Below are 12,128 nucleotides of genomic sequence, written 5' to 3'. Positions count from 1 at the left end.
AGAGAGAGAGAGAGAGAGAGAGAGAGAGAGAGAGAGAGAGAGAGAGAGACAGAGAGAGAGAGAGAGAGAGAGAGACAGAGAGACAGAGAGAGAGAGAGAGAGAGAGAGAGAGAGAGAAAGAAAGAAAGAGAGAGAGAAAGAAAGAAAGAAAGGAAGAAAAAGAGGTCCATAGTCTGGGCATATCCAGGAGGAGCTAAGATCCTCAGCACCCTATTTTTTCATCACAAATTTCTCCTCTCCTCATCCTTTGTTCTAGGAACTATCATCACATGAACACTCCCATTGCTTCTGCTCAGGGCCTGTGGACAAACCTGTATTCTTGGACTGACTACTCCTTGGAACTTCCCAGACCCAAACACTCTTTCCTGGACATTTCTATCTAAACTGTAAGCTCCTTGAAGGCAGGACCTTTCTCTCTTTTATATTTGTATCTCCAACTTTTAGCACATAGTTCCTGTTAGGTGCTTAAGTCATTCAGAGTTTTCTGTAACATAAAATAGTTAAGTTTCTTAGGAAGTTTTAATTCTTCAGTTTATTATGCCATGGAACTATCCTGGTAAAATAAGTCAAGTATCTTCAGGCAGTGGTTGATTTAAATGCAAAAACATTTACTAAATTTTCACTGTAATACAACCAAAAACTCTGAAGTCCCTGGCTTTAAGCAGAAACAATTTGAACCATGCACTTCGATCAGTGTAATCACATATCTCAGAAACTATTATTCAGTTACTGAATTGTGTTGAAATACCTTTCAAATTACTGATGGTGCATACATTTAGAAACTTTGATCACTTGCCATCTTGTTTCAAAGAGGCAAACTGAACCACAAATTAAACTTATCTCGCTCTCCTTTAGTGAAGTTATAAATGTCATCAAAAACAGTCAACTTCTTCTAAAGTTATTATAGAATAAATGAGAAAAAAGAAGTGCCTTCTCTCAATACATTATTTATATTTTGTGAGAACATAAATATGGGGCAGATTTCTCTCTCACTCTGCTCTATCTCTTTCTCTTATTCTCTCTTCTGCCTCTTTTCTCTGTTCCCCCCTCGCTCTCCCTCTCTGCCTCCCTCCCTCTCTCTCATTTTCTCTTCTCTTTTCCTCTCTCTTCTCTTTTTTAACTTCCTCACTTTATTCCCTCCTCTCTCTCTCTCTCTCTCTCTCTCTCTCTCTCTCTCTCTCTTTCTTTCTCTCTCTCTCTGCTTTCTCCATTACTCTCCATTATTCTCTCTTTCCCACTCTCTCTTTTTGTCTGTCACCTACAGAGAACTTTTTGACATTCATTACTATAGATGTTTGTCAAGAAAAAACTCAAGTAAAATAATTTATTTTAAATTCATCTCATATTGTAATGATAATTTTCAATAAGAAGTTTAATAAGTAACTTTAAAAAGTCAGCCCTTGCTTTCTGATGAAAAATAGATGATCAGTGGTTTAAAATAGATCTGTAATGTTCATATTTTTCAAAAATTCTCCATCGCTTGACCCTGCATAGCTGCTGAAGGTCTATTTCCACGGTTCATTTTCCCTGTGTTTGTCAAAGGGAGATTGGACATTCGGTTTCTTCCCCTTTATTCTTCCCTGGGGAACTCTTTGTTGTCATTAATTCCAAAGACCTGTCTTTGAATAAACAATACTGGCATTTCCATTTATTGTACTCATCTGTAAAATGAAGGGTTTGGAGTAGATGACTCGAAGTTCTTTTCAAGCTCTAACCTTTTCTTACTGTCTTGTGTCTTTTTAACAAGTGTAACATCTTCAAGAAGTGTCAAAGTTCAAATGGAGGACATAATCAGAAATAGTCCATCTTATTTTAGGCCTGTTAGGGAAGGTATTCTTCTCTGATCTGAGACAGTGTATTCCAATCTTATTATCCTTCCAAATGGAAGGAATCATTGACAGTCACTAAGGTGAGAGATTTCCCCAGCAGCAGAACAAACTGCCTGGAGTGGTCTGGGCTCCCTGGCCCTGAAGGTCTTCAAGCAGAGTTTTGGGAGGACTTGCTGACTATGAGGTAGAAGGGATTTTCATTCCGGTTTAAATTGGGCTCCATAGCTTTTACACTGGGTTGGTTCCTTCCAAGTTGGAGATGCTTTCAGTTCTTTGATTCAGTCCAGCAAGCTGGTATTAAGCAAATGACTGTGTAGATGGCAGTATGCTAGGATCGAAAGACATCATCCTTCCCTTCAAGGAACTCACTGTGTAAGTCAGTCAGTAAACATGTGCTCCACACTGTGCTAAGCCCAGAGGATACGAAGAGAAGCCTTGAGGACCTCACAACAAGCAAACAAGCTATGGACCGGATTAACAGGAAATAATGGACCAAATTGAGAGGGGCCAGAAAAGTCTTCCTTCAAAAAATGGGATTTTAGATGGAACTAAGTAGTCAGAGGTGAGGAGAGAGAGCATTCTAGGCATTGGAGACAGCCAGAGGGAATGTGTGGACCTGAGAGATAAAGCGTCCTGTTCGAAAAACAGCCAGGAAGCCAGAGTCACTAGATGGAAGAATACTTGTTCGGGAGGAAGGGGTGTGTGAAGGCATCCTATAGCAAGGGAACCTGCATGAGCAAAGGCTAGGGAACTTGGGATTTTCTTAACATGTCCCAGTGACAGCAAATAAGGCCCAGCAATAGCAGAGGCTTGTAATGGTGAAATGCTGAAAGATACAGGTGACCTTGAATACAGGCTTCAGAATGTGGATTTTATTACTAAATAAAGGTTTGGTTTTACTTTTGGTCCTAGAGGTGATGGGGAGCCCCTGGAGCTTATTGAGTGGGAGGGAGGGGTGGTGATGACATGATCTGACTTGTACTTTAGGAAAATAGCTTTGGTGGCTTAAAGTAGGATGGACTAGACTGAGGGAGCCTACAGGCAGGCAGATGCACCAGCAGGCTGCTGCAATAGTCCAAACATGAAGGGATGAGGGCCTCAGTAAGGAGTAAAGCCACTTAATCATGTGAGACAGCAGTGAAAGAGGAGATGGTAGCAGAAGGCATTTGAGTGCTAGGAAAGAAGAAGGGAGGAGCAGGAGCTTGTGATGAATGGCCTCAGGTTTTTTTTTTTTCTGTAAAATGTGACACAGGGTTCTGAACTGAGAGGGTGAGGGGAGAGGAAGCCATGGGAGGCTTGAAGAAGAATGAAAAGGGTTGGAAGAGTGGGGTAATGGAGAGTGGGTTGATAAAAGAGGTAGAGGAAGATTGCCTAGCAGCAGTGAGGACCCAGCAGAAGCTGGCTAACATAAATTTGTAGTGGACCCAGTCAGAGCAGTTGCATGATTTTCTCCATCTTCATTCAGCACCATGTGGGATAAACAACATGCAAATAATTGTGTTTGTGGAGTGTACAGGTGACCAGTGAATGGTATCCTCCCACGTTTTCCTTCCTATCTCCTTTGTCTCTGGAATTGTAATCAATCAATTGTAACACTCTCACAGAAACGAGCTCATTTAAATTTAGGGGCAACATAATAGTCCCTCTGGTCCCTGTGTTTCTCTCTGTAGCTTAAGGAATTTTATAGCAAATAAAAAGTTAAGAGTATAATCACATCGATCAGAGCCCCCAGTTAGGAAAACTCCTAACACTTAGGAAGAGGTTTGTCTCTTTGACTTAATTTAAATTAGAACTTCTTAACCTGGAGTCCATGCGCTTGATTTTTTAATTGATCTCTGTAGCTCGATAGGACTGGCTACCTTTGTAATCCTATGTATTTTTTAATATACTTAGAAACATTATCATGTGCAGGGGTGCAGGGGCTTTACCAGACTGCCAGATGAGACCAGGACACAAAAATGTTTAAGAACCCCTGATTATCATTTATATTTATCTCCATTTAATTCCTGGCCTCTCTGTGGCTGAAGCAGAATTCAGAGTCCTCAAATTGTTTGGGTGAAAAAGGCAAGCAGCTTCTGTTACAGTGTCAGTGCAAAGAGAGGCAAAATGAGGGGAGAGGGGGACCTAGAAAAAGCCCAGCCCTGTTCTGGTAACTTCCCTCCATCCCTGAAGAGGTGGGCTGCTTTGCTCCTGGGGCCCAGTGGCTCTCCTCAATCTTTCTCTTCCATTTTTGCCACAGCTAGCTGCCTTTTCTTTCTCCTTTTACCTTTTACTTCTATTCCACCAATTTCTCGCCTGAAATGCATCAGCTCTTGAGCTTCTCACATCTTCCTCTCCACTGCCAGATTCTCAGATTCACAGGTTCAAAACTGGACTGTAGTTTTATACAAAACCACATCGAGTCTCCCTTGCCAATACCAACACACTTACTTTGTTGCGTCATATCACTTTATCCAAAGGTTTTCAAAGATTTCTAAATAAAATCAAAGACTTTTCACATCTAATATAAACCATTTTAAAAATTAAATTTATTTTTTATTTTTTTACTCGGTAAAAAATGTCTGCCTTCTCTCTTTCTCTCCCTCTCCAGTTGAGAATAAATGAAAAGTAAAATTCCTTCTACAAATGTATATAGTCCAGTGAAACAGATTTCCACAATGGCCATTGGATGTCCAAAAGGATGAGGTGGGGGGAGAGAGATTGAGATTCTGTGCCCTCTGAATCCTTCACCTCTCCTTCAGGAGGTAGACATTATGCTTCTTCATTAGTCCTCTGGATTCATGGTTGGTCATTACACTGATCTGACTGCATAAAAGGGAGTAGAAGAAGACTGGAAAGGTAATAAAGGGTCAGGTTGTGAAGGTCTTTAAAAACCAAACAAAAGATTTTCTCTTTGACCCTGGAGTTAATAGGGAGCTCCTAACTTTATTGAAGGAAGAGGCTGACATCGTCATTCCTGCTCTTTTAGGAAAATCATTTTGGCAGCTGAGTGGAGAGAGAACTGAGGCTGGGAGACTAATTAGAAGTAGGCCAGAACTGGAGTGAAGTTGTATGGGGGGATAGAAGGGGATGGATATGAGCAGGATGTTGTGAAGGTTGAAATAATAAGAGTTAACAACTGATTAGCTCTGAGAGGCGAGTAAGGAATCCCTGTTTTGGGGTCATCCCATCATGCAATAACATTGAATCAGCCTTGGTACTCTCTCATTTCATCAGTATCATCCTTTTTCTCTCTCTGACCGGAGAGCAGAGATGTGTGAACTCCAAAGTGTATTTTAAAGAGAGGACCCAGCACAATCTTCCCCCCATTTCCCACTAGCTGTCCTGCCTTAGGATTTCTCTGGACTTCTCCAACGTGCCCCTCCAGCCAGCTCCCACCATACTTGTAGCTTTTTTGTGTATGTTGTCTTCTCCTACTGGACTGTAAGTTCCTTTAGGGCAAAGACTGACTTACTTTTTATTGGCATTTGTATCCCCAGCACTTAGCATAGTGCCTGGCACATAGTAGGCACTTAATAAAGGTTTATTGACTGAGAAGTCAGTGGTGACATCCTTGAGCCTCCATGACTTTAAAATTGGCTATGTTCTCAACAGTAACAGGAAGTTAGGAAGAGAGTTCAGAGAGCAGAGTAAGGTGTAGTATTTGGACACACTGAGTTTGAGTAGCTTGAGATACCTAAAAAGCAGTTGGGGATATGGGATTGGAGCTCAGAAGAGAGAGAGTAGGGCCGGATACAGAGTAGGAACAGAGAAGCTGAAGGCTTTGACGAAACAAGAATTGCAGTGGAACAAAGGAAGGAGTTAAAGAATTGCTAATAATATCTAGTTGAAATGGCTAGCCACAGGCAGGATTGAGAAGGGAGAAAAGGAAGATCCTCTCAAGGGTGATCAACTTGAAGAACAAAGAGAGGTGGAAAGACTGGAGGTTTGTCAGGAGGGGTGAAGGGGGTGAGGAAGGGGAAGAAGAGGAGGTTATCATGATCAGATACAAGGATTACAGAGCTCTGGATGATAGAGGTGAAACAATTATGAGTGATTGCCACATGCCCTGTGTGGGGCTGAGGTAAAATGAAGATGGAAGTTATGGGAGTTGTGGAAATGTCCTAGGAGGCCAGGGCATCAAGCTATAAGTTGGAGTGAATGAGAGCAGGACTGAATGCAGAGAATGACTGGGAGCCAGGTTCTGAATGCCTTGAGAGATCATGTAGAGCCTGGTAGGTGACCAAAGCAGGTTGGACTGCATGATGGATATGGAGGTGTAATATCTACCCTCAAAGAGCACTAGAGTTTCTGAATGATGGTGGAAAAAGGACCTCGCTAGAGGGGAATCTCTTACCACCTATGGCCATTCCAGAGTGCTTAGATGTAGACTAAGTAGACTAAGATTAGACACAAGTAGACTGTGGATGGGTAAGGCTGAGGGAGGCAGCTAAGAATAAGAGGGGAACAGAAAGGCAGAAAGACACACAGACCTTGTGTCCAAATATGACTTTCTACAAACAGATTCACCCACCTCTTTTCTGTGCAGCTTCTCCTTCCATCAGAGCCCTGCATGGGTCACAGCTAGTTAGTGGAGAAGTGGCCGCATGTCTTTTGGGAATACCACAGTACAGGAGAGTTGATGATCATTTAAACTGAAAAATTAAAGATTCCAGGCACCATTGAGACTTTTTGCTTTCCATTGTCCAATATAATAAGAGGTTAAAAGAGGAAAAACTGTTGAAAATGTGCTTGAGATATTTTCCTGTGTAATGAAAAGACTCTCTAATGTATATCTTTCTTAGCCCCAAGATTTAGACAATTAAAAATTCTTTTCCCAGGGGCGTGGGGGTGGGGGTGGGGGAGACAAATGGTTTCTGGCTGCCATCTCCCTGTTTAGGGTGGCTTCATTATTCAAATAATGTTGGTTGCCTTTTCCTCCTAATGTCAGCCTTATGGAATGGGCAAAAGGGAAGGGTTAAGGCAAAATCACATTGAAATGTGTTTTGCAAACAGTGTCTTTGCAGAGTGTAGCTGATGACAGTTGAATGCTTGACATATTAATACAATCAGTATTTAACCTTGTGTAACTGCCTCCTCAAATAACTCGGTCTGCATTGATTGCATTAAGGGAGGCCGGTGCTTTCTCGCGTTGGAACATCTTAGAAGAATCTTTGTAGAAAGCTAGCTGATCAGCTGGTGTTTATTTGCATCCTAGGCTATCATCAATAATACAAAAGCTCGGGTCTTCAAGTTGAAAGGAGGATTTTTTCTTAACAGTATCTAATAAACAAAGGAGTCCCTCTGGTAATGCGAAACCACTATTTTACCCTATTTGTAAAAAGAGATCCATGTCTGGAAATTAAGGGGATTATGCAGATCTGACCCCTCATGCCTCTTCATTTTTTCCCTCTGAAATGCCTCAAGATTAATTCTTGTTTTCTCTCTTCCTCCAGAGGGTGAGACAGGTGTGATGGATAATTTGCTGGAGGCCCTGCAATCAGGTGCAATCTTCCGAGATCGAAGGAAGCGGATCCAGAGGAATCCAGGTAAGTGCCAGCCCAGGCGCCGTGGCCTAGTACGGGCTTCTCCCCAGAGTGGTGGAGAGCGCGTCCCGTCTGCTCGAAGCCGGCGGCCTTGCCACTGAAAGCTTCGCAGGCAGCGACCATGAGATCTGGAGCTTCCAAAAAGCCCCAGGCCATCCTGCATGTTTTAAATTGTCGTCATTTTCTGAGAGTCTAGCTTGATGACAAGTGCAGTGTGCAATTAAGTGGCATGTGCCATAGAGATGTCACCATAGAGTTTGGCAGCCGAGGGGGCTGCCATCCTATGCTGATGTTTTAGGGGCTCATTCCTTTGGTAACACACCTTTCAACTTCCAGCTATCCAGGGAGCTATGCAGGTAAGCTCAGAGGCCAGAAAATCCTCCCCCGTTTGCTATCTGGCTTTGTGATCTGTTTCTGGTCTGATGTTGGAATGGGGATGTATGGGGCTATACCGGGAGCTTTTGAATGGGGGATGTGTGGGGATCAGTGTGGGTGTACCAAGAGCTAGGCACACCTGAAGGTCCACTTTAAAGACTGGAAGAAGGCTCCCCCTTTTCCTTTCTCTAGTTCCTGGTGGAAAGGGACTTTGGGAGCTCACCAGCCATGAACCCAGAGGCTCTGCTGAGCTGCCTTGCCTTCTCTTTGCTGAATTAGCTAAAGAATACCCCAGCACTTGGATAGAAAAAGGCTTCCTTCTGGCTTCCCAGCTGCACAAAGTGTGACAAAGAGTGAACAACGTCACCTGCTTTACTTCCTAATTAGGCCTGCTCGGACAGACCACGTGTCCAGTAATACATTTTTAGATATTGGCACATTGGCTGCAGATGAGTTAGAGACAACGGCATGTCAGCAAGAGAGAAAGCAGGAAATATTAAAGCAATTTGATTCTGTTGAACAAAATTAGCTGCCAAGTACAACTGCCCACAGGAACCCACCTAAAGCAGGAAGGAACAGGTGATGGGTTGGATACAACGGCTTGATAATAAAGATCAGGGCAAGCGGAAGTGGCCATTCTGTTGCTCATCCTTTCTGCCATTAGTTTTCTGTCAAATTACATTGGACTTTCTAGTCACGGCATGCTTGCAGCGGAATAGACGCTATGCAGGATACACCCCAAATGGGCTTTTTTTTCCTATTTGAAGTACATTCTCTTGAAAGAAGGTATTAGAATAATTTAGCTTTCTCTTGTCTGAGGTTTCCTGAGTTCTTAAAATTTATTTTAAGTGTTGATGGGAAATTATTTGCCCAAGGGTACCTATGAATCTGCTTCCCTGCTAATTGGGTTAGTTTCCCAGAGAAGATTAGTTCTGAGATAAGTTTGGATTGAGGGAAGATGAGTGCTTTGGCAGGTTGGAAAGGCATGGAGATAAGAGACAGGAGAAGGTAGTAAGGGAAATTAAATGGTGTCTTGGAATGTACAAATTAATTTTGTTCCCTTCCACGCTTAGTAATAGTACCTTAGCTCTTCAGCTGTTTCCTGAACCATCATAGTAGAAACACAGAGAAAAAGAGAGTGAAAATAATTTCAGTACCAACCCAGCTTCACCTCATAGAAGGAAACTTCTCTTATATTTTCAGAACTTATTTGTTAATGGGCTAAGGCCATTTGAAAATGAGAGAGAAGGCAGACAGAGACAGAGAGAGATGGGGTGCACAAATAGAGGGCATTAGCCCAGGCAAGGAGAAGTCACCTTCTCTTCTCAGTCTGGAGCAAAGGAAGAGAGCATAAGTTAAGATGTGGAAGATATAGAGAGGTATGGGGATAGAGAGAGAGGGAGAACTGAGAACCCTCCTGAAAGAGAATGGTGATGTGTTCTTTGAAGTGGGAGGCAAGGTCATGTGCTGGACTGAGAGGCACATGGGGCCTTTGGGGTTCGAAAACACTGACTCCTGATCATCTCCATTTTGTTGGTAAGTGTTCTACAACCTCCCTTGGTGATTGGCCCTCCTACTATTTCTTTGTGTCTCCAGTCTCATAGGTGGAGTCTTTGTTGCTGTTGGATTGCTTTAGCCTGGTGCCTTTTTAGCTCTTGATAACTCAGCTACTTTGACCACATCTAGATTCTTAAGTGCAGTTCTAATCACTTTTTAAGGAGCAGTAACACTGTGAAGAAAAGAAAATGAAACAAAGAGTAAGTGGGGAGATCTGAATTCAAATCCCATCTTAGCTCCTATTTCTGTAACTCTAGGGAAGTCACTTAACCTCTCTGTGCCTCAGTGTCTTCATTTGTATTATGAGGGAGCTGGCCTTGATAACCGCTATGGTTGGTTCCAGTCCTGTATCTGGGATCCTTTGATCTGAAAATTTCCCTAAGAGAACCCCAAGGGACAGCTAAGAAGACAATTGCATTTATAGCATGGAAAAAAAGAAAATTTTACAGATACAGTATGTGTGAGTATACATATATATACATGTATGTATGTGTGTATATATACACACACATATCAGCAAGATTACAGTACAAGTAAAAAAGATATAATTTTGTACTTCAGAAGAGACAGTCAAGAAACAATGTGAGGCAGCAAAGAAAAGAAAAATTAGAGGCTTGGGATTTGGGGAGACGTATTAGGTAGATAATGGTGCTCCTTGCTTCACTGAAACCATGAAGCATGTGCCCTAATTCCAACCCAACCTAGTGTATAAAAGGTAACTAATGTGAGGAAAACGTTTTTCACATGCTCCCCCCGCCCCGAAAAAAAAACAATTATGAAGATAAATTTGAACATTCTTATTTTGAGAAATAGCTAAGGCCTAAGGAAAATGTTTCCTTTTGAATGGAACCCTTTTGAAATTGAGTCTGCTTGTCTTCCTTTTTTCTAGCTCCCTTTAAACTGATTCCATAATTTTCTTGGTGACCTCTAAAGCACTCCTTTTATAGTAGCCTTCATTTCCTTGGCATCTTCAAAGTAGATTCTATGTTAAAAAAAAAAATGATTTGAATGATTATTTTCTGTGTGTAATGGTCTAGTGTCATTCAGAGAGAATGGAATGCATTCAACTAGAAATTTCTTTCATTTGTAAATGAATGTCCATCTTTTCAATAATGACTAGTTCATGTAGTCCCTGCAGCAACCGTCATTTGGTCCTAAAGTTGCAATAATGAAGTTTTCTCTTAGGATTTGGGTCACTTAAATCTGAAAAAATTGATCACCTGATTTAATATTACAATATGAGGGACTTTGTGGTATATAGAGAGGCTGAGCTAGGCTTGAAGCCAGCTGAACATAGGTTCAAGTCCTCCCTTACCCCTGACATGTTTGACCACAGACCTGGAATGTACTTCATAAAAACCTCCTTGAATCTCTTGTTTTGAAGCTCTATCTTCTCCTTGCGGTCTTTCCTGATCTCTGCCAGCTGCTGTAGTCTCTTCTTTCCCTCAACCCATTACCTTGTATTTATTTTGTGTATATGTGTATAGGTGTGTTGCATCACCCTCTAGAATGGAAACTTGAGGGCAAGGACTGCTTCTTTTTCACTTTTTATTCCTAGCACTGGAACCTGGCGTGTAGTAGGTCCATAATAAATGCTTGTTGATTGATTGGTTGGTTTAACCTTTATGTTGTAGGCAACTTTCTAAGAATCTGTTACCAATTGCCAGCCTACATCGGTGGAGGAGTTTCCTATACCAGGAGTTCTACCCCCTCTCCACCAAAAAACAATTAGAACCAAATTAAATGAGGTAAAGATGGATGAAGTTCTTGGCAAATCTTCAAACTCTCTATAAATCTTGATCATCATCGTCAGCATTATTATTGCAATCATGTCTGTACACACAAAATGTCCAAGCTGTGTGTTTAAACCAGTGACTGAATTCAGCTTCAGTGATCAGTCAAGGCAGTTGAATGACCCTAGGCTCATAGAATCTGAGAATTGGAATAGACCTTTGCTCTCATTTTGTCCAAGCCCTATCTAGGACCATTTACAGCATCTTAGATAAATGGTCATCAAAAACTCTGCTTGCCTTACAACTCAGTTCAATTGAACACACATTTATTAAGGAACAGCATCCCCTCCTGTTTATAGGAAACTAAGTCATCATGGGAACGATGGTCCTCTGTTGCACTTTTCTTGGCTCAGTTGTATTTTATTGTATTGTGGGTAGGTAGGGATGAACCTGATCCTCAACAGTTACGCTCAGGAAGAGGCTGGCAAATTTATAGGCAAGCTGCATTGTAGACACATGTTGGAAACTCAGAAATTATTTTCCCTTTAAAACAGTGGCAGTTTGACCCGAAGGGTTGGACCTCAAAAGTTTTTTTTTTCATATACAGTTAAAAGTAATAGAAAATACTCTGGTAATGTGAGCAATTTTTAAAATGAGAAATATCTATTTGTTTATGTGTAAAATGTCTCTTTTAAATGTACATTGAAAACTGGTGTTTAAGAAGGTTTAATTAGAAGATCAGGATGTAAATGGAGACTGGAGAAATATCCCTACTCATGGTCCATGGCACCTTCAGAATTCTTAAAGCCCACTGAAATGTAAACATCTGGAAGGCAAGAACTGCTTTGACTTTTGCATTGTGCCCTCTGACCCAACATGGTGCAGGGAACTGAGTACAAGGGCAGGGGAATAAACATTTCTATATTTACCCCTATGTGCTAAGCACTTTGGAGAGTCATCAGTTTAATAGCTGCTTTTTTGATTGATTGTTGGTGCTGCTCACTCTAAAACCAATGGCCTGCCTCCTCGGATGTCCAGGCAGCACCAATGACCTGCCTCCTTGGATGTCCAGGCAGCACCAATGGCCTGCCTCCTCGGATGTCCAGGCA

The 12,128-nt window shown here is 41.8% G+C and overlaps 1 protein-coding gene across 1 annotated transcript in view; it reads left to right on the top strand.

The window, feature by feature from the left end:
* Positions 1 to 12,128, top strand: part of DIAPH2 (diaphanous related formin 2) — an 873,453-nt gene that overhangs the window by 726,738 nt on the left and 134,587 nt on the right. The window contains exon 27 of the mRNA XM_069065282.1: positions 7,265 to 7,357. Coding sequence (XP_068921383.1) covers positions 7,265 to 7,357 — 93 coding nt within the window. The remainder of the gene's footprint in view (positions 1 to 7,264; positions 7,358 to 12,128) is intronic.

This window comes from Petaurus breviceps, unplaced genomic scaffold (genome assembly GCF_028583685.1).
Source record: "Petaurus breviceps papuanus isolate PSGF00001 unplaced genomic scaffold, PetGlider_PUasm1.0 90681, whole genome shotgun sequence".
Lineage (NCBI taxonomy): Eukaryota > Metazoa > Chordata > Mammalia > Diprotodontia > Petauridae > Petaurus > Petaurus breviceps.
The sequence above is the reverse complement of the archived record's forward strand: the minus strand, read 5'-3'. Positions and strand labels throughout refer to the sequence as shown.